At 62.8% G+C, this 20,856-nt stretch overlaps 3 protein-coding genes across 10 annotated transcripts; 2 read left to right on the top strand and 1 right to left on the bottom strand.

The window, feature by feature from the left end:
• The first annotated feature begins 85 nt into the window (after window positions 1-85).
• ATP8B2 (ATPase phospholipid transporting 8B2) lies at window positions 86-9,398 on the top strand. Of its 4 annotated transcripts, none has more exons than XM_041397333.1 (27): window positions 86-219; window positions 957-1,015; window positions 1,699-1,812; window positions 1,962-2,060; window positions 2,217-2,278; window positions 2,387-2,459; window positions 2,839-2,909; window positions 3,062-3,141; window positions 3,348-3,506; window positions 3,585-3,673; window positions 3,747-3,943; window positions 4,658-4,866; window positions 5,025-5,068; window positions 5,142-5,307; window positions 5,383-5,571; window positions 5,755-5,870; window positions 6,021-6,185; window positions 6,263-6,374; window positions 6,499-6,604; window positions 6,724-6,865; window positions 6,951-7,134; window positions 7,323-7,546; window positions 7,836-7,919; window positions 8,067-8,312; window positions 8,399-8,537; window positions 8,622-8,752; window positions 8,843-9,398. In XM_041397333.1, the coding sequence occupies exons 1-27, from the start codon at window positions 189-191 to the stop codon at window positions 9,128-9,130; spliced, it is 3,579 nt and encodes a 1,192-aa protein (XP_041253267.1). In that variant the 5' UTR covers window positions 86-188; the 3' UTR covers window positions 9,131-9,398. The 4 variants fall into 4 exon arrangements, with proteins under 4 accessions (XP_041253267.1, XP_041253270.1, XP_041253268.1 ...); XM_041397336.1 differs by having other exon boundaries at window positions 8,247-8,312; XM_041397334.1 differs by having other exon boundaries at window positions 6,021-6,167.
• An 813-nt stretch (window positions 9,399-10,211) lies between these two features.
• Window positions 10,212-13,816, top strand: IL6R (interleukin 6 receptor). 4 transcript variants are annotated; one of them, XM_041397278.1, is made up of 10 exons: window positions 10,212-10,476; window positions 11,152-11,397; window positions 11,462-11,603; window positions 11,956-12,140; window positions 12,218-12,339; window positions 12,448-12,592; window positions 12,673-12,716; window positions 12,834-12,912; window positions 13,003-13,111; window positions 13,189-13,816. In XM_041397278.1, exons 1-10 carry the CDS (start codon window positions 10,389-10,391, stop codon window positions 13,376-13,378), a joined length of 1,350 nt encoding a protein of 449 aa, XP_041253212.1. In that variant the 5' UTR covers window positions 10,212-10,388; the 3' UTR covers window positions 13,379-13,816. The 4 variants fall into 4 exon arrangements, with proteins under 4 accessions (XP_041253212.1, XP_041253210.1, XP_041253211.1 ...); XM_041397276.1 differs by having other exon boundaries at window positions 10,216-10,476; window positions 12,218-12,378; XM_041397277.1 differs by having other exon boundaries at window positions 10,222-10,476; window positions 11,480-11,603; window positions 12,218-12,378.
• Window positions 13,817-14,336: 520 nt separating this feature from the next.
• Window positions 14,337-18,787, bottom strand: SHE (Src homology 2 domain containing E). Of its 2 annotated transcripts, none has more exons than XM_041397274.1 (6): window positions 17,848-18,787; window positions 17,134-17,260; window positions 16,021-16,329; window positions 15,437-15,587; window positions 15,220-15,339; window positions 14,337-14,747 (listed from the first exon to the last, which is right to left on the bottom strand). In XM_041397274.1, exons 1-6 carry the CDS (start codon window positions 18,229-18,231, stop codon window positions 14,348-14,350), a joined length of 1,491 nt encoding a protein of 496 aa, XP_041253208.1. In that variant the 5' UTR covers window positions 18,232-18,787; the 3' UTR covers window positions 14,337-14,347. The 2 variants fall into 2 exon arrangements, with proteins under 2 accessions (XP_041253208.1, XP_041253209.1); XM_041397275.1 differs by having other exon boundaries at window positions 14,337-14,814.
• Between the last annotated feature and the right edge of the window lie 2,069 nt (window positions 18,788-20,856).

Consider the following 20,856-nt stretch of genomic DNA (forward strand, 5'->3'; position numbering starts at 1 on the left):
CCGCCGCCGGGGCCGCAGGGTGGGCCAGCCCCGCGGCCGCGCTCCGCCGCTTCCCCGCGCCCCCCACCTCACTTCCGCCGCCGACCGGCGCCGCCGCGGCCATGGGGAGCTGAGGCGGCGGCAGAGGCAGCGGCCCCGGCCCGGCCCGGCCGCCCGCCCGCTCCCCATGGGCTGCGGGGCCGCGGGACATGGAGCGGTGCGCGGCCCGCCGAGCCCCGGGTAAGCGGGGCCGCGGGGGCCCGGGAGAGGCCCGGCTGCAGCCCGGGTGGGTCCGTCCCGCTCGGGCCCCGGTGCGGCCGTTGCCCCAGTAACGCGGTGGGGCGGGAGGGCCGGGCGGCAGCGGCAGCTCGGGCCGTGCCCCGGGAGATGTCCGAGAGGTGGCAGCGGGTCTGCGATCCCGGCGGGGCGGGTGGTGCGGGATGGGTGCGGCGGGGGAGCAGAAATGGGGCCGTGGCTGCAGCTAAGCGGGGCTGGGAGTGCGGACCTCGGGGGGTTGGGTGTGCTGGACTGGGGATCCAGGAATGCAGCAAAGCAAGGCTGAGGGAGCAGAGGTGTCCTCTGGGGATGCAGTATCTGGGCTGGAAGGGTCCGGTGACCTCGGGGTGCCGAGCTGGGGGAGCAGGGAGATGCAGAATCTGGGGCTCTGGGAGTACAGGTAAGTAGAGCTGGGGGTCTCGCAGTGCAGGCTTGGGGGCATCTGGGGATGCAGAATTTGGGAGTGGAGGTGCAGTTAAGCAAGGTTGGGGTTCAAGGTGTGCAGGGGTACAGGTCCTGGCATGGGGGAGCACAGGACCACATGACACAGCTGGGGAGACTCCCTGTTCCCTGCCTTCTGGGATTCTGGCTCTCAGGATGGAGAGGAGATTGGAGTGTCAGGGTTCAGGGTCCTGGGGCTGTGTGGCTGCAGATACAGGGGGTGTCAGGGTGCATGGGGGTGACACGGCGCTGTGTTGTAGAGGAGGAGCGTCGAGTGCGAGCCAACGCGCGGGAGTACAACGAGAAGTTCCAGTACGCAGTGAGTGAGGGGGGGCTGAACCCCTTCCCGGGGTCCTCGGGCAGGTCTGTGGGGCTGGGGTCTGAATCACCCACACCTCGGTGGGGGGGTGAGGAGTGGGGGAGGCATTATAACTACAAAATAGATGTTTGTTCCTGAAAAAGTGGTGCGGATGACATGAATGCCAATATAGCTGGGGCTGTCCGGGCACAGTGCACTCCATGTGGAGGATTCAGCCCGCCCATCCTTGGCCAAGGTCCAGAACCTTCCGGCTCCGCCCAGATCCCAGCCTGGTCCCGCATCCCAGTGTGGATCATGGGGCAGCTTCTGAAGGTGCCAGGGGAGGGCAGTGCTCATCTTGACCTTCCCCCACGTTGGAGGTTATCCTTGGCTGCTCCAGAGCTGGCTGCAGAGAGGGGAGAAGGGGGTCTGGGTTGAGGTCACCCTTGTGGGGGCCAGGTGCTGCTGCTGGAGGAGGCTGGTCCCAGGGTACCGGCTGGTGACTGAGCCTGAGGAATTGGCTTCCCAAGGAAGCTGCCAGAGGTAGCACAGGAGCGGGAGCCTGACCTCCCGTGAGTTTTACCCTTACCATGGCAAAAGAACATGGTGAGCCACAGCCCCGGCCCTCCAGAGTGATCCCATCTTGGGGGGCTATGGGGCCTCGGCAGCCTGTAAACCCCTTTCTTGCCCCATGCTGTCCCTAGAGCAACTGCATCAAGACCTCCAAGTACAACATTGTCACCTTCCTGCCTGTCAACCTCTTCGAGCAGTTCCAGGAAGTGGCCAACACCTATTTCCTCTTCCTCCTCATCCTGCAGGTGAGTGCAGTCCTTCCCTGCCTGGACATATGGGAGGGCTCCAAGTAGTGCCATACTTTGGAAGTGGGGAGGTTTGGCACCCTCCAGCAGGGACAGTATGGGCCTGGGGCTGGCTCGTTCCTGTGTAATTTCTTGTTCCCTGTCCCCAGCTGATTCCTCAGATCTCTTCACTCTCCTGGTTTACCACCATCGTGCCTTTGGTTCTTGTCTTAACCATCACAGCTGTCAAAGATGCCACCGATGACTATGTGAGTGGTTCCCCCTGCGCCTCTCTGCCCACTGGGCAGGGGGTTGGGATGCTGTGCAGGGGTGCAGTGTCCAGGGCCATGGCATTTGAGGTGGGGGGGAGCACAGGACCCCATCCCCAAGAGGCTGACACTGCTGTCTCTTCCCCTTGCTCCCAGTTCCGCCATAAAAGTGACAACCAGGTGAACAACCGGCAGTCTCAGGTCCTGATCGGTGGAGTGTGAGTGTCACGGGCACAGAGCAGTGCACAGGGAGCCAGGGACCTGTGGGACGTGGCAGTGGGCAGAGCAGGCTCCTGCCTGACTACAGTTTGCTGTCCCTTCTACAGCCTTCGGCAGGAGCAGTGGATGAACGTCCGTGTTGGAGACATCATCAAGTTGGAGAACAACCAGTTTGTGGCGGTGAGTGCAGCCCTGAGACAAGTATGGTTCCAGCAGGGTGGCTGGCACACAGGGACCATGGAAGGGTGTGGTGCCACTCCCACTTCGTTTTGTGCTCCTCTGCCACTGCCCAGGGTGGGGACATTAGGGACTTCCAACCTGGAAGTTGCATTTAGGTTGGAGAGTTGGGGCCATAGTGGAGCCATGTTTTGAACTCTGAGGATCTGGGCACTTGGAACAATGGTGGCTAGGCTCAGGTGCAAAGGACACGTGGGGTTAGGGATGGCCTTTGCAGATGCTCCAGGGAGTTCCAAGGACATCCAAGGGCCAGGGGCTTCCATGAGGAAGGCATGAGGGAGCCCCAGTGTTGGCACAACCCTTCACAAATCTCTCCCAGCAGGCTGACCTCCTCCTCCTCTCCAGCAGTGAACCCCATGGGTTATGCTACATAGAGACTGCAGAGCTGGATGGGTAGGTGTCCCTCCTTGCCTTGGGGGCCAGGGAGGGCAAGAGCTGGGAGTGAGAGTGGGCTGCAGGCATGGCAGGAGCTGCTGGGCAGGCCTTGCAAAGGCTCTCCCTGCCAGGCTGTCTCTAACCCACATGTGGTGCCTTCCTGCCTGCAGAGAGACCAACATGAAGGTGCGCCAGGCCATCCCCGTCACCGCGGAGCTGGGGGACACCAGCCAGCTGGCTCGCTTTGATGGTGAGTGCCTGTGCCCAGCCCTCTGCCACGGGGCAGCCCCCACCTTCATTCCTCTGTCACCCTTGGTAGACAAGGACCAGCCACGTGGCACTGTCATTCTGGCTCCAAGCGGATCTCTGGGGAGCCAGGGATGGTGCTGGGAGCACTGGGATGGAGCTGGCCCTATGGAGAAGGCAAGTCCCAACTGAGCCATACTGTGCACCCAGGTGAGGTAATCTGTGAACCCCCCAACAACAAGCTGGACAAGTTTGGTGGGACACTGTACTGGAAGGAGAACAAGTACCCCCTGAGCAACCAGAACATGCTGCTGCGGGGCTGCGTCCTGCGCAACACTGAGTGGTGCTTTGGCCTCGTCATCTTTGCAGGTGGGCTGAGGCAGCAGCTGCTGCTGTGCTGCACACAGGGGAGGGAAAGACACCTCCTGATGCCTTCCTGCTCCCCAGGACCTGACACAAAACTGATGCAGAACAGCGGCCGGACCAAATTTAAGCGGACAAGCATCGACCGGCTGATGAACACGCTGGTGCTCTGGGTATGCAGCAGGGAGATCCTGGGAGCCCTGGCTCTGACCCAGTCAGGGCTCTGATGTACTGTCGTGTCCCCAGATCTTTGGGTTCCTGGTATGCATGGGAGTGATCCTGGCCATTGGCAATGCCATCTGGGAGCACGAGGTGGGCGTCTGCTTCCAGATCTACTTGCCCTGGGACGAGGGGGTGCACAGTGCCTTCTTCTCTGGCTTCCTCTCCTTCTGGTCCTACATCATCATCCTCAACACTGTGGTGCCCATCTCGCTCTATGTGAGGTAGGGCAGGGGGCAGAGGGGCTGGGCAGGGGGTGTATGAGAAATTAGGGGTGCCCTCTGGGGAGGGGAGACAGGGATGGAAATCCACAGGCAGAACAGTGTGTTCTGTGGGTGGGTGTGGGCTGATCTCTTGGTGACAGGCCATGTCTGCCTTCAGGGACACCCCAAGACCTGAGGACCCCACAGGTCCCTCAGAGCCCCCCCGGCTGTGTGTGTCTGGCTGCTCGTCTCTCCCTGCCCTGGCTGCACGCTGGCTATTTTGCTCTGCCCTCCTGCAGCTCCCAGGCTCCTGCACTGTCCCCTTCTCTCTCTCTTTTAATTTCTCTCTCTTTTCGTTCCCCAGCATGGGTTCTGTCACCCTTAGCCCCGAGGTAAGAATGTGTCACCTCCACCCCTCCCACTCATTGCTGTCTGCCCTGTGGGCTTGGGAGGGGTTCAGGGTTTGTAGGTGTGTGAGATGCCTGGGGAGCCCCATGGGCTTCCCTCTGGGTGCCTTGCCTTGGTCCCCAGCCCTGGCTTAGCGGTGGCTGTCAGCAGGAATGGGTTGCAGGCCAGCCCCTGGGAAGGGTGTGGGAGCTAGAAAGCTGTGGGGGGCACCGGGGGTGCTGGAGTGCCCAGGGCACTGAGGGTCTGGGGTGGGCATGTGTCTGCCTGTCGCTGGCTCAGCAGAGCATGCTGCCCTGCCCCAGTGACACCCAGCCATCCTCCCTGCAGCGTTGAGGTGATCCGGCTTGGGCACAGCTACTTCATCAACTGGGACAAGAAGATGTACTGTGCCAAGCGCCGGACGCCGGCCGAAGCCCGCACCACCACCCTCAACGAGGAGCTGGGGCAGGTGGAGTACATCTTCTCTGACAAGACTGGCACCCTCACCCAGAATATCATGGTCTTCAGCAAGTGCTCTGTGAACGGGCACAGCTATGGTGAGCACCAGATACCAGAGCCAGGCTGGGGCTCCCCACCTGCGTTTGGGGCAGTCAGGGGACAGGGGGGCTTAGCGAGAGCATTGTGGGGCAGCAGCAGCTGCCGTGGTGTTGGTGTTGGGTCTCTGTCATAGTTAACTCCATACCCTGTTTTGCAGGTGATGTGCAGGACATGCTGGGTCACAAGGCAGAGCTGGGAGAGGTAAGGGTGCTCTCAGTGTGGTGCCTGCCCATGCTAAGTGCCATGGGGGGTAACCCAAATTTTGCCCCTGCAGAGGCCAGAGCCAGTAGACTTCTCCTTCAACCCACTGGCGGACCCACGGTTCCAGTTCTGGGACCCCAGCCTGCTGGAAGCTGTCAAGCTGGGAGACCTCCACGTGCACGAGTTCTTCCGCCTGCTCTCGCTCTGTCACACCGTCATGTCCGAGGAGAAGAGTGAAGGTAGGCGTGGGGCAGGATCTGTCCCTGTGGGTCACAAGACACTGTCACTGTCACTGACCCCCATGCTGTCCACAGGGGAGCTGTTGTACAAGGCACAGTCCCCAGATGAGGGAGCGCTGGTCACGGCTGCCAGAAACTTTGGCTTTGTGTTCCGGTCGCGCACGCCCAAGACCATCACAGTGCAGGAGCTGGGTCAGGCCGTCACCTACCAGCTGCTGGCCATCCTGGACTTCAACAACATCCGCAAGCGCATGTCTGTCATCGGTGCGGTCCTGGGCACGGCACGGGGGCTGGGAGGGCCACGTGGGCTCATTGTGTGTGCTGGGGGACCAGTCCAACGCTGTGGGGATGTGACTGTGGAGGCATCAGCAGGTTGGTGGCTGGGGGTCAGAGCGGGACCTGCTCCTGCACCCCTGAGCCAGGCATCTTTTCCCTTCCTCCCTGCAGTCCGCAGCCCTGAGGGCAAGATCCGCCTGTACTGCAAAGGTGCTGACACCATCCTGCTGGAGCGGCTGCACCCCCTCAACCAGGACCTGACCAGCGTCACCACCGACCACCTCAATGTGCGTAGGGCAGGGTCCTGCAGGCAGCGTGGGGAGGAAAGAGTGGCTGCCCAGGAGCCTGAGCTGGGCTTGTGCCCTGTCCTAGGAGCACTGCTGGGGTCTGGGGACACCATCAGGGTCTCCAGCACACCCAGCTCTGACTGCTTGCAGGAGTACGCTGGCGAGGGGCTGCGGACGCTGGTGCTGGCTTACAAAGACCTGGAGGAGAGCTACTACAAGGACTGGTCCGAGCGGCTGCATCGAGCTGGCAGTGCCCCTGAGGCCCGTGAGGATCAGCTGGCTCGGCTCTACGATGAGGTGGAGCATGATATGATGGTAGGTGGGCTGGAGGCTGAGGCTGGTGGTGGCTGGGGGCAGCCCCTGCTGACCTCCCACCCGTTTGGGTCCCCAAGCTGCTTGGAGCCACAGCCATCGAGGACAAACTGCAGCAGGGGGTCCCCGAAACCATTGCCATCCTGACGCTGGCCAACATCAAGATCTGGGTGCTGACAGGGGACAAGCAGGGTGAGGCGTGGCTGAGGTCGTGGCTGGAGATGAGAATATTTTTGGGCTGGATTCCACCTGCCTGGGATCCCTACTGCTCTCTCCTGAATGGACTCTGGCTCAGCCCTTGATTTTCTGTCCTCAGAAACAGCTGTGAACATCGGCTACTCCTGCAAGATGCTGACAGATGACATGACAGAGGTGTTTGTGGTCACAGGCCACACTGTGCTGGAGGTGCGAGAGGAGCTAAGGTGAGGGTTGGAGGGCAGAGGTCACAGAACCAGTGCCAGCGTGGGGCACAGCTGCAGCTGGGGGAGCTAGAGCTATGGAAGAGCCCTGAGATGAAACCCTGTGCCCTCTCTCCCCTCAGGAAAGCCCGGGAGAAGATGATGGATGCATCACGTTCTGTGTGCAATGGCTTCTCCTACCAGGAGAAACTCTCCTCCAAGCTTACCTCTGTGCTGGAAGCCATTGCAGGCGAATATGCCCTGGTCATCAACGGGCACAGCCTGGTAGGGCCCTGGGAGTGCCAGGCAGGACGAGGCCCTGTGCCTGACTGTGTACCATGATCCCAGCTGTCCCTTGCTCTCCTTGCAGGCCCATGCACTGGAGGCAGACATGGAGGTGGAATTCCTGGAGACAGCGTGTGCCTGCAAGGCTGTTATCTGCTGCCGTGTCACACCCCTGCAGAAAGCCCAGGTGGTGGAGCTGGTGAAGAAGTACAAGAAAGCCGTCACTTTGGCCATTGGGGATGGGGCCAACGATGTCAGCATGATCAAGAGTAAGGCCTGGGATCTGGGGGACCACAGGAGAAGACAGGCCACCCCCGTGCACCATCCTGGGGCCCGTGGGAACTTCTGTCCTCACCCTTCTGTGCCCCACAGGAACAAAGTGCCTGTGCTGGGGGTGCTGCTCTCGTCCCCTGTGCTCCTGGCAGCCCTCTCTATGTTTCTCTCCTTCCCTCCACAGCTGCCCACATTGGGGTGGGCATCAGTGGGCAGGAAGGCATCCAGGCCGTGCTGGCCTCCGACTACTCCTTCTCCCAGTTCAAGTTCCTCCAGCGCCTGCTCCTGGTGCATGGGCGCTGGTCCTACCTGCGCATGTGCAAGTTTCTTTGCTACTTCTTCTATAAGAACTTCGCTTTCACCATGGTCCACTTCTGGTTTGGCTTCTTCTGTGGCTTCTCAGCACAGGTGGGTTGGTGGCTTTTCTCACTGGGAGCTGGGGAGGGTTTTCCTGCAGGGCTCCTCGGCTCTGAAGTGTGTTCAGGTCCATGGACTCCCTGTGGGGACTCATCCTGAGCCAGGACACAGCCTGGCATCCAGCGTGCAGTGTGTGAGGAGCCTGTGGTCAGGGTGGGCAGTCCTGGGGGGCTGGAGACAGCTCTCCTGTCCCTGCAGCTGTGGGCACAGGGACTCGGGGGCTGGCTGGGACACAGGGCGGGCAGGTCTCGTGCCCTGCTGAGTGCTCTATTCCACACAGACAGTGTATGACCAGTACTTCATCACGCTGTACAACATTGTCTACACGTCGCTGCCTGTGCTCGCCATGGGTGTCTTTGACCAGGTATGGTGGGAGGTAGTGAGGAGTCTGTACCCACCCTGTGGGACGAAGGGCTGCCTGGGTGCCTGAGTTGGGCTGTCCTTGTCATTCCATGGGCTGTGGTGGAGCCTGCTCCTGCCCTGGGCTAAAGGGAGGTGCCCATGCCCCCAGGATGTGCCAGAGCAGCGGAGCATGGAGTACCCCAAACTCTACGAGCCTGGGCAGCTGAACCTGCTCTTCAACAAGCGGGAGTTCTTCATCTGCATTGCCCAGGGCATCTACACCTCCATCCTCATGTTTTTCATCCCCTACGGTGTCTTCGCTGATGCCACCCGTGATGACGGTGCCCAGCTGGCCGACTACCAGTCCTTTGCCGTCACTGTCGCCACCTCCCTCGTGATTGTTGTCAGTGTGCAGGTGGGGATGTGGCTACTCGGCCCCAGACCCTCGGGGCACCTCAGGCATTCCCTGAGCCCTGTCTCTTCCTGCATTCCCCCCACTAGATCGGGTTAGACACAGGATTCTGGACAGCCATCAACCACTTCTTCATCTGGGGCAGCCTGGCCGCCTACTTCGCCATCCTCTTCACCATGCACAGCGACGGCCTCTTCCGGATGTTCCCCAATCAGTTCCGCTTTGTGGGTGAGTCCCTGTGTGCCCTGTGCTCCCCACCCCAGCAGGGTGCTGCCTTGGCCTAGCCCTCAGCGGGTTCATTCTTTCCCCCAGGTAACGCGCAGAACACGCTGGCCCAGCCCACGGTCTGGCTGACCATCGCCCTCACCGCCGTAGTCTGTATCGTGCCCGTTGTGGCCTTTCGCTTCCTTAAGCTGGACCTGAAACCCGAGCTCTCTGATACGGTGAGAGCCCATGGCTGCAGGAGCAGTCACAGGGCCCCAGCCCTGAGGAGAGGTGGTTCCCCGGGCCCTGACCCTGCCCTGTGTCCCCAGGTGCGCTACACTCAGCTGGTACGGAAGAAGCAGAAGACGCAGCACCGGTGCATGCGGCACGCAGGGCGTGCGGGCTCACGCCGCTCTGGCTACGCCTTCTCCCACCAGGAGGGTTTTGGGGAGCTCATCATGTCTGGCAAGAACATGCGGCTTAGCTCCTTGGCGCTCTCCAGCTTTGCTCCCCGCCCCAGCGCCAGCTGGATTGACACCCTGCGGAAGAAGAAGGGCTGCGAGGGCAGCAGTGCCGGCAGCCCCGGTGGCGCAGCCGACAAGACTCTCAGGGTGTGAGGCTGGAGGGGGTCACATCCCCTCCTCTGCAGCTGGGGGCTCCCCTCCTCTGCCCCGGCCCTGGGGAGGGCAAAGCCCCTTGTCAGCCGGGTCCCATGGTAGGAGCAGAGGTGATGTGGGGGCCAGTGCTGAGGTTTGGAGGAGTCTGGACTGTCGCTTTCTAGCCAAAAAATACACCCGGGGAGGGTGGATGGATGGATGGATGGATGGATGGATGGGTGGATGGGTGGATGGATGGATGGATGGATGGATGGATGGATGGATGGATGTCATCATATCAGCCCCCCCCCCCGAGGGGGTATCCTACTTCGCCCCCCCCCCCCCCCCCGCTCACTCCTCCATCAGTATTCAATTCCACTGAGTGCAGACGCCCCATCCCACATGAATGTATCGTACCAGAGGTGCAGGGCTGTGGGAGGACTGTGGCCTCTCCATGGCCTTCACCCACGTGTCTTTTTTTTATATAAACAAAAAAAAAGGAAAAAAATACCCCCCCCCTTAAAAAAAAAAAAAAAGCAACCAAAACAAACAAACAAAAAAGCCAAGGGAAAAAACCTCTGAGTTTGCAGAGCGACTCATTTCTTGGCTGGGTACAGGGAGAGGGGGGGAGGAAGGTCACCCTCCTTGTCCCCCTGCCTCAGTTCCCCAGGACGGTGGGTGCTGGCTCGGAAAGGGGAAGTGTTCTGTGCCACAGGGAGGCTGGGGTTTGGCGGCTGCCGTGATTCACTCCCACGCGTGGTCTTGCGCAACGCTCGGCCTCTGCTTCCTCCTTGATCCTCCTCTCCAGCTCCTGAGGGACTGAGCGCTGCTGAAGTGCAGGTGGACAATGGGGGACCCTGGGGAGTCTCTGGGCCTGTTGGGATCCCAGGGACGCGATACCAAAGAGGAGCTTGTTAAGACGGGTGTTGGCGAGGGCTGGAGGGGATTTGGGGGGTTTTAGGGTTGTTTTGGTGGAGGGGCCGCGGATAGAGGTGGGCTATGGCAGGTTTCTGTCTGGCGGGATGGTATCATTTTATGGTTCTTGAGGGGAAAAAAAACCAAAACAACAACAAACCAACAACCCAAAACAGCTTTTTTTTTTATTTATTAAAAAAAAAGAAAATAATCCGAGCAGATCCTGCCGTGTCCTGTACGCGGGGCAGAGCGGCGGGGAGGGGGCGGTGTCGGCCCGCCCGGCCCGGGCGCACGTGCCGCCCCGCCCCCGCCCGCTTTCACAACCGCGGCCGCCGCCGATGTTTTCCTACCCGGGACCGGGCGCATGGCGCGGCCGCCGGGGCCGCTTCTCCTTCTCCTCCCTCTCCGCTTCTTCCTCCACCTCGCCGCCGGGCGGCCCTGCGGCCCCGCCGGTGAGTGCGGCCGGCACCGGGCAGGGCGGGAGCGGCGGTGGCCCTGAGCCTCTGCCCGTACCTGGGCCTCGTGGGTCCGGGCTCGGCGAGGGGACACATGCGGCTCCGTGCCTGCCCCAGGGGGGCTCAGCCGGGCCCGGGGAGGGGGGCGGGTGGTGGTACGGCACCCCTGGGGGCCGGGTGCTGTGTCCCGGTGTTGTGTCCCGGGCACTGTGTCCCGGTGCTGTGTCCCGGTGCTGTGTCCCGTCCCGGGTGCTGTGTCTTGGTGCTGTGTCCCGGCTTCTGGTGGGTGCTGCCTGCGTTCCCAGCAGCAGGAGCCGAAGGGAACAGCAAGTTCACGCTGGCCGCTGACCTTTGGAGGGAGCCGGGAGCGCTGCCCAGGCCTCACCCGGGCTGCCGGCCAGCGCAGTCGCTTAACCCCTCTGGCACTGGAGTGACCCCCACCCAGGGACTCCCGGGACCACCGGTCCCAGTGTGCCACCTTCCCTGAGCTGTGCTCCCTGCCAGCAGACCCCTCCACACCGTGAGGAGCCACTGCCACTCTCCAGCTCAGTGCCCTGACCCCCAGCAGTCACCGGACATGGAGAGCAGATGATCGGGTGCCTTCCATCTCCAGGGCCACCCATCGGGCCTGGGGTCTCATCTTCATCGCCTGGTCCCCTCTTGTTCCTCCAGGACTGCCGCGGGACACGGTGTTGGGCCACCTGGGAGCCAACATCACGTTGACCTGCCAGGACGAGGTGCCTGCAAATGCCACGGTGTTGTGGCAGGTGGAGGAGCAGGGGGCAGAGGGGAGCTGGGGACGACAGCTGGCAGAGGGAAACACGCTGCTCCTGCGGCGGCTGCGCTACGAGGACTCTGGGCACTACAGCTGCTCCGTGGGGAGCCACCTGCTGCGCTCCCTGCGGCTGCTGGTGGCAGGTGGGTCCACGCTGGGGTGGGAATGTCCCTCGCAGCATTGCCTGTGATGGCCCCTGTCCCCCAGCACCTCCCTGCCTTGCAGAGCCCCCTGAAACTCCCCAGGTCTTCTGCTACCGGCGGAGCCACGACAAGGATGTCCTGTGTGAGTGGCCACAGCAGAAGAAGCCATCCCCAGGGACACGGGCGACGCTCTGGGTGAAGCGGAGGTGAGTGCTGTCACTGCATCCACCATGGGCTGGGACCCCAATAGGACAGAACATGTCCCTATCCATGGACCCTTTCCCTGGTGCCATCTGGGACCCCATGGCTCAGGCTGCTTGCCTCCCTGCAGACCCCTTCCCTAGCAGCTACGGGTAGCTGGGAGTCCACAGCGCAGGATGTGTTCCTTCCCTATGGCCCCATTGCCCAGTGCTGCCTGGGACCCCATGGCACAGAATGTATCCCTCCCCCAGACCCTTTTTCCGACACTGCTGGGGACCCCACAGCATAGGACATGTCCCCCACGGCTGCCCTATGCCTAGAGCATGCTGCAGCCCCTCCTGAGCTGTGACCTCGCAGGTTTGCGGCTGAGAATGCCACAGAGCAGCGGTGCCGCTACTTCTCCAAGGCACGGAAGTTCGTTTGCCGGCTGAAGGTGCCACCTGGCACTGATGATACCAAACCCCTGGTGGTGTCCACGTGCGTCAGCAACAGCGCCGGTGGCTCGGCCGGCAAAGACAAGATCATCACCCTCAGCGGTGTCCGTGAGTGCTGCCCGTTGCTGGGAGCTGGGGTGGCCGAGGGTGCAGTGCGAGGCCCTGAGCCCCCTCTTCCCCGGCAGTGAAGCCAGACCCCCCGGTCAATGTCACGGTGGAGGCTCTGGAGAAGGCGCCGCAGCGGCTGCGGGTGAACTGGTCCTACCCCCCCTCCTGGGACCCCCGTTTCTACTGGCTCCGCTTCCAGGTCCGCTACCGCCCCGAGCCTGCCCCGACCTTCATGGAGGTGAGACCCCGCCTGCTGGCATGCTGCTTGTCCCTGGCCAGACTGTCCCCAGCACTGTGTCCCCTCCAGGTGGATCAGGTGACAACAACTTGGCTCGACATCCGTGACGCGTGGCGCGGGACGAGGCACGTGGTGCAGGTCAGGGCGAAGGATGAGTTCGGCCATGGCACGTGGAGCGAGTGGAGCCAGGAGGCCGTGGGTACCCCCTGGACAGGTAGGAGGGGAACGTGGGGCTCTGAGACTGGGGGCTCAGCATGGGCTCTCCCAGTCTGATACTCATCCCTCACTCTGCAGACCCTTGGGACCTCACCTCTGAAATGGAGCCTTTCAGCTCACAGGTAACAATGGTCTGAGCATCACACACTCCTCAAGGGGTCTCCTGTCCCCATGTGAGACACGGGGACACCAGAGCGTGAGGGCTGACCTGTCCCATTGTGCCCCCCCACCTTTTGCAGGTCCCCACAGAGGATGGCACCTATGGGGTGACACTGCCCCCCAACCTCTTCGGGGAGGATGATACTAATGGTGCTCGTGGTGAGGAAGGATTCCTGGGCTGGGGCTGGGAGGCAGGGACACCCAGGTCCCTTAGCCTCACAATAAGCCCTCCCATTCTCTCTCTGTCAGGGTCTGTCATGGAATCCAGCACCCAGCCTGTGGCATCCCCCTATGCCTTCCTGGTCACCGGGGGCAGTCTGCTCCTTGGCATCGCCCTGTTTGTTGGCATTGTGGTGAGGTGAGTGTCAGGGGGGCTGGTCCAGGGGGCTTGTGTCTGCCCCCTCCCTAACCTGGAGCTGCTCTTCTCCCCTGCAGGTACAGGCAGATGTGGTGGACAAGTGGGCAGGAGACGACCAAGCCAGAGGGCGAGGGGCAGCACATGCTGGTCCCTCTAAGCTTACCCCCACCCACACTCAGTGATACCCCTCTGCTCTCACACCCTGCCCCCTCAGCCCCTGGAATGCTCCACACAACTCAGGCAGATTATTCCTCCTCAGGGCAGTAGCCAGGGGCTGAATACGCTGGCAGGTGTCTGGGGGTTGGATGGGGGGGGTCCCAGAGCTTTGATGTAGCTATGGGAGCAGTTCTCACCCCCACTACCTGGTGGCTCTGTGGCTGGGACAAGCCTCTGAGGAGGAGAATCAATGCCATCCCCCATGGGGAAGCAGCTGGGAAAAACTCAAACGGGGTCCTGGGGGCACCTTCAACACCATGGCCAAGCTGGGATGGCCAGGAGTGACAGCACTGGAAGCATGGCTGCACCAGAGCTTGGGAGCTGGCCCAGGACCGGGTCTGGGGTCCCACAGGGAAGGGTCTGATCCCTACAGTGCCACGGGGGTCGGGGAGGGAGGGCCTGGCTGGATCAGCCCCATACCTCTGCTCCTTTTTAAAGCATATGTTGGAGAAACAGGACAATGTGGCTCAAATAAATGCTTTGGATTTATACTGGAGTGGCTGCTGGGAGGAGTGGGGTAGCAGAGGGGTCGCTGCAGCCCCCCCATTGCTTGGCACTGACTCCAGTGGGGGTTGCACCCCCACTTCATTCACCCCCTCCCTTGCTGTACTCCAACTATGCCCCCCACCATGTACCCCAGGCTGTGCTCCGTGGTTCACTGGTGCCTCCCAGGCCGTACCCCCTGTGCTGTGCACACCTTCCTGCCACAGCCCCCTGCCCTGCACCCCCAGCCGTGCCTCCTCTGTCGTGCACTGCCCACCCCGTGCTGGGTTGTGCAACACCCCTGGGAGCTGCAGCTGCACCCGGGCAGGAAACCACAGGTCGAGGGAAGAGGGTGCTCAGGCACCCTGGAGACAGTGTTCCTCTTCCCTTCTGCTGGGCCCCTGCTATAAAAAGCCCGGCAGGATGCAGATGTGCTTTTGGGGGAGCCCCAGTACCCCTGGCCCCCAAAACTGGTGATTGCCAGCACGAGGCCCATCCCAGACCCCCAGAACCACTGCTCCCTCTCAGCCAACAAGTTTATTTTACTAGATCATTACACATCCCAGTCACTGCGTGCCCCCAGCTCGGGCACGTGGGCAGCCCCGTGACAAGTCGGTTCTGGCACAGGGTGGTCAGGACTTGTCCCAGCAAAAGGGACAAATCCAGCCCTGCTGGAGTCCAGGAGTGGGGTCCCTTCAGGACTGGAGACATGACAGGGGTTCTCTCACTGGACCCTTCCTGTGGTACGTGCCCCCATCGCTGTCTCATGCCACAGGGGTGGGGGTCGCAGACCACTCGGGGGCGGCACCGGCCGACGCTAATGCAGCTTGCAGTGGACGGGGTGCAGCAGGGCCATGTGCTCAGCCCCCTTGAAGGGCAGCTTCTCAGTGGAGTAGTAGTGCACGACTTCAGGGATGCTGGCGAAGACGCCGCTGGCCTGGCTGAGCGTGTACTTGTTGTCCTTGGTCTGGGCCACGATGATGTGGACGCAGCCCTGGCTGGTCCTGGGCGGCCAGCAGGCATCAGTGCTGCCGCCAGCCCCCCGGCGCCCGCCTGCCCCGCGGCCGTATCCACCCCTGTTTGTTCCCGTCCCGCTCTGATTGTTTCGGCTCCAGGGGCTGCACTTCCTCAGGAAGGAAACGCCGCTGGCGCTCCCGACAATGTGCCGGGGAGGGGGACACGCCGTACCCCCCCTCCGCCCCAGCTTCGCACCAGGATGCCTGGGTCCCCCCGCGGCTCGGGGGGTGCCATCCCTCGGGATCGGGGTGCTTCCTCCCCATCGGGGTTTTTGGCGTGAACAACCCGGGGGAGCTCCCGCCGAAGCAGCGCCCCAGAGTGGGGATTCACCCGATCTCCCCAGGGTGGGAACCCCCGGGACCCCCCAGTTCTGTGGCCACCCCGACACTCACTTGAGCGCGATGGAGTACTTGCCGCTGCCCGTCTCGCTGGTGCGCACCAGGTAGCCGGCCTCCCGGCACGGCTGCAGCCGGCTCTCGGCCTCAGCCCGCGTGATGGCCCCGTGGAACCAGCTGCGGGGCGCAGGGAGGGCCGTGAGCCGTGCCAAACATCGGGCACCCCATCCCTCCTCGCCCCGTTCCCCACGCGTGGATCGGCCTCGCTACTCACGGCTGTTTCTCCAGGGCCAGGGCGGGGTCCACCCGCTCCCCCTCGCTGTGCTCGGTGCCCGCCGGCTTCAGCATCTTGGGGGTCCAGCTCTTCTGGCGGAGATGCTGCCGCAGCGTCTCCTCCTTAGGACGCTCCGAGCCCTCAAACTGGACTGGGAGGGACAAGATGTGAGCCCCCAAAGCCCCACCTCCACTTTTGATCCCCATCCCTATCTCCATCCCCGTCCCCAGCACCTCCCCCATTGCCAGTCCTTCTCCCACCATGTGTCTGAGCCCATCTGGTCCAACACCCCACCATGAGAAGGGACATCTTCAATTACATCAGGTTGTTCAGAACCCCATCCAACCTGACCTGGCAGGCACCACCTCTCTGAGCAACCTGTGCCAGTGCCTTGCCACCCTCAGCCCAAGAAAATTCTTATATCTAAAGTGTCCCTTATAGTTAAAACCCATTGCACCTTGTCCTCTTGTGACAAGCCCTGCTAGAAAGGCTGCCCCCATCCCTGTCCCTGTTGCCACCCCCATTCCCATCCCACGTCAGTCCCTTCCCCCCATCCTCACTCCCATCCTGTCCCTGTCCCCTACCTGACAGTGCTTTGACAATCTGCTCCTTCTTCCACTCCCAGGGCTGCTCATACTCCCCCGCCGGGCGCTCGTCATTCTCAGGCAGGCGCCCATCACCAGCCCTCACCCTGCGCTCTGGGGTCCCCCCGGCCACCCCCTCCCCAGGCTCATAAGGGGTGTCATAGAGCTGTGGCCCCTTCCCCGCCACCTCCTTGCCCCCCAGCCTCTTGGCAAGATCCAACTTGGCACCCCCCTCCCCAGGCTCTCCAGGGCCGTCCAGCAGAAGGATGGCTTTGACCAGGGGATCCTTGGAGCCACGACGACGGATTTCTGTGGGGAAGAGGGATGGTGGGTCAGGGATGGATCTGTGTGTCCCCTGAGACCCCTCAGTCCCACTACCAGTCCTCGGTGAGGGATGTGCTGGGGACTCCATGCCGGCAACGCCCCGCTGGGAGCCAGCTCGGGAGGAGCTGGAGCAGGAAGGGGCCCATCCTCATGGCGCCTGCTCTGCTGTCCAGCCCTGGGGCTGCTGGCGCCACAGGCACAGCCCCACGCCAGTGGGGCCAGCTGGGCTCCATGGCAGCAGGATGCTACACCCCAAGCTGGAGCTCAGCTGTGCGGGAGGCCGCCCCAGGGGCTCGCCCCTCCCAGCCCCCTGCTTCTCCCCACGGCGCCAGTCCTCGCCGAACAGCCTGGGCTGCCCCGCACGGAAAAAAAAATCAGCAGCAAATCTTTTATTTCCAGCTTCCGGCCCAGTCAGTTCCTGTTGTTGTGGCCAGCTGGACGGTCGCCACGCCAGCCGGGGTGTCGCTGGCTGGGGGGCACGTCCACTGGGAACTCTTGGGGGGTGGTACCCAGGGATGACTGGGGGGCATCGAGGGCTTTGCAGTGGCCACATGTGCCCGTCGGGTGATGGCAGCAGGTCACGGACATGGCTGAGGGGCCGGCCAGCACGGGTCAGTGTCCGGCCTTGCTCCCGCTCCTTATCTGGCCCTGCGCAGCCGCAGGAAGCGGCAAGCGGCTTTCCTGTTCCCGGAGCCTCCTGCGCCGGGTGGCTCCAAGGGCAGCCACAGACTCCCGCCTGGGGAGTGGTGCCAGCTGTGCTGCTGTGGCATGGCTCAACGTGGCACATACCTGTGATCATCTGCTGGGCATCGTAGGGCTCCATGTACCCGTCGTTCTCCCCCAGGCGCTCAGCATCCCGCTGCCCCTTGGTCCGTTTGGCATCGTAAGGGTCTGCGTAATCCTCCAGGATGATGACCTGGGCAGAGAACAGGCATTTCTGGCTTCAGGGGGCCGTGGGGACCCCGGCAGGAGAGCCAGGCAAGGAATAGGCACACTGGGGTCCCCAGGGAAGGACGGCAGCTTATCTGGGGCAAATGGAGCCGTGCCACAACCCCAGATGCACCCAGTGGCACCTTCGGGTGGGGGCAGTCCAGACCATTCCTACGCCCCTCAGTGATGGTGAGGAGCCTGGGGGGAGCTCTGGGACTCTTCTGGGTGACAGCAATCCTGCCGACTGGCTCCCAGTCCTCCCAAGGCTGTGCAGGGGTGAAAGACCAGCTTCCCAGAAAAGCTTTACATCAGCCTTTGTTTAACCAGCAGATGAGCTCCGGGGTCAGGCTGGCTATGATGAGGATGCCCGACGACCCCCCCACCCCCGAATGGGTGATGAAGGGCAGCTGGGATGAAGGCAGCTTTGAAGGAATTTAAAGGCAGTGCAGCCGGGCAGGATAAAAGGATGAAGTCAGCCAGGCTAATGAGTCGGAGACCAAAGCAGTTAAAGCCGCCAGCGCTTCGCGCTCCCCACATCTCCCCTCTGCCCCCGGCTCCCAGTCCCTGCCTTACCGTCTCTGTCTTGGGGGGCTTCCCCTTGTCCTGCTCGGGGGCAGGCAGGCCGGCAGGCAGGGGTCCGGGGTGTCCCTTCCCGTTCTTCTCGGAAGCCTCCACCTTGATGAGGCGGTTGATGTAGGTTTTGGAGGGTCCCTCCGGTGTGCCTCCCTCCACTCGAGAATTCTTCCGCATCTTCCCGGTGGCGGCCTGGAGTAGACCCTGCAGGTTGTCCCGTGACAGCCGGCTGCCCCCTTCCTTGCCACCCCCAGCCGCCCGGCAGCCCCCCAGCTCAGCGGTTGAATTCTTGCGGCTCTTCCCGAGGCTCCCGCTTCCCGGCCGAGCCTTCTCTGAAACCGTCTTCAGGTTGGATGGGAACTCCTTGAACCACTTGGCCGCCATGGAGCTGAGGAGACGCCGGGTCCCGCAGCCCCCCCGGGGCTCCGCGACACCCCACGGCTGCCCCGCCGGCTCGGAGTCGACTCAGCCGGGGGGCGCTGGGCAGCCCGGCTGCCCCCAGCCCTGGGAACGGGATCCTCTGCGGCCTGGGGCCAGCCCGGGAGCGGGGATGCGGGCCGGGGGACCGGGGCCTTCGTGGGGGGCTCCAGGCGTCCTCGGCCCCGGCGGGGACAGCTGGTGGGTCCCCAGGGGTGCCGGCTCCTGCGGCCCGGGGAGGGAACCGCGTGCCCTCGGAGGTCCCTGGCCCCGGGGAAGGGTCTCGGAGGGGGCCGGCGTATCCGCTCCAGCAATGGGATGAGTCGGGGGGTCTCGCCGGCTGTCGGAGGAGTCCGGCCGGGGCAGTCCCGGGGAGATTCCAGGGGTCCGCTGCCCCTGGGGACGGGGCCCGGGGGGGTCTCTCCGAGCTCCGGAGGTCCCGGCCGGGAACGGGCAGCCGGGGGGTCCCGTCGCGGCTCCTCGGCAGGGCCCGTCTCCGGGGGCAGAGGGGCTTCGGAGAGGGGTCAGGCCGGCCCGGGGGGCCCCATGCGGCTGCGACGGGATGGGCCGGGGCCGGGCCGGGCCGGGGCCGGAGGGGCCGGAGGGGGTGGCAGGGCCGGCGCTCCCCGCCCAGATCCGGAGGGGCGGCCCCGGGGAACGGCGCGGGCAGGCGGCCGCGGCCCCGGCGGGCTCGGGGAGCCGTGGGAAGCTTCGGTGAGGGTCCGGTCCCGCTGGGGCTGAGGCACCCCGTGACCCTGCCTGCCTGATGGGACCACCGTACACACGGCCCCGGACGGACCGTACGAGAGGACCCCGCGCAGAGACTCCAGGGCAGCGCAGGACAGCACAGACCAGCGTGCGTGGGCCCCTCCAGAGACCCTGGGCACGGACCCTGAGGGATGAGGCTGGGCATGGCTCTGCTCGCTATGGATGGGACTGCACAGCCCCGCCAGCCCTCTGTGCACAGACGGCTTCACAGGGAGCCGGTGCACAGCCCGGCGGGGCACAGCGCTGCGTGCAGCCGGGGCACTCTGTGCCTCACACCGCACAGCCAAGCTCTGTCTGGCCGTGCTGTCACCTTGCTGGAAGAGCGCAGCAGAGCCCAGTGGTTTGGGCTTCTGTCGGGCTGCAGTGCCGGGGGGCCCTTACAGCAACCTCTCCCCCTTTGCAACTGCACGGAAGAGGAGACGGATTTGTGGCAAAATTGCTCCCATAGCTCCAGGAGGGGAGTTTGTGCAGAATACGAGCTCCTCTTCGGTACAGAGGGAGGTGCTGGGCGCTGGCAGCGCCGTAGGAAGTGATGGCAATTTCCTCGCGAGCGCGGCTGGGCAGGATGTGCCTCGCAGCGGTGCGATGCCGCTGGCAGGCTGGTGCCCGAACTGCCCGTGGGATCTCGCCTGGCTTCAGCTTTGCCTTTTTGAGGCCTAGGAAAATTCTACTTCCCCACCAGCAACTTCTTCCCACTCCCAGCACAGCCCCGAGAGTGCCTTTGGCAGTGGTGGCAGGCGGCTCTGCACACCTGCTTCCCTGAGCCAGCCTGGGGGCAATGAAGGCCAAGCCCAGCTCAGAGTGGGATGGCTCCTCGCTGGGCAGGTGTGAACAGACAGGACTGGCAGATGGCCTGGGAGACACCTGCTCCTGCTTCACTTTCAGCCTCGATGCTTGTCAGCTCAGCATCCCAGTGACAGAGCGTCCTGCAGGGCCCTCTTCAGTTCTGCTCTTCCCAGCCTGTAAAGCCACCATCACCTGGGAGTGTGTGCCATGAGCTCTCCCAACCAACTCAACATACCCAATCCCAACCCAACCCCACCACTGGGCTCAGCATAGCAGTCCTTACTTCACCGAAGAGAAAGCCCCACAAGTGTTTTAAATCTTATTTAAACTCAGTTAACCTGCTACCTAGCAGGTTCCTGAGCTAAAGGTGGGAACTGAGTGCAGCTACTTCTGCCCCTCCAGCCCCAGGTACCAGGAACAGGGTTGGAGAAGACCCAGAACCCCAGGAGGTGCTGGTCTGGGCTGGAGAACACAGGCCAGAGCTGCTCAGCTTCACAAATCCTCTGGTCCTTCAGTAAAGCACTCAAAATAGTCCCAAAGATGAGGCCAGAGCCACTCCTGCAGCTGTGAGTAATCCCTAACAGCATCTTTTTATTCCAAGGCTCTGAGCAGGACAGGGAAACAGCTGCTGAAGTAGATAATGGAGTTCTGAGGCTCTTTGATTTTCTAATGACTTTTATTCAAACACAGTGAATTAATATGCATGGTTCCATCTTTGACACTAGTGCGTCACTTCTGTCCTCCAGACGAGGACGTGGCCCGAGTTAGAGGAGCTCCAACAGCCAAATCTCCTTCCAGCTGACTCAAAACAGGGCCGTGGGGATTCAGGGAAACAGGCCACAACTGCAGCAACCCCATCCACGGAGGGCTGGAGTACAAAGGCGAGCAGGAACAACAGCTTAAGGGGAGTAAAAGAAAACCCCATAGAACGGGGTGTTCACTGCTGGAACGGGTCCTGGCCAGGGAGGGGGGCAGGGGCAGGACAGAGCAGTGCCCATGCTCCACTCCCTGCAGAAGCTTGCAGCCACAGCACAGCAG

This window comes from Onychostruthus taczanowskii, unplaced genomic scaffold (assembly GCF_017590055.1).
Source record: "Onychostruthus taczanowskii isolate IOZ18803 unplaced genomic scaffold, ASM1759005v1 scaffold138, whole genome shotgun sequence".
In the NCBI taxonomy this organism is placed as follows: Eukaryota; Metazoa; Chordata; class Aves; order Passeriformes; family Passeridae; genus Onychostruthus; species Onychostruthus taczanowskii.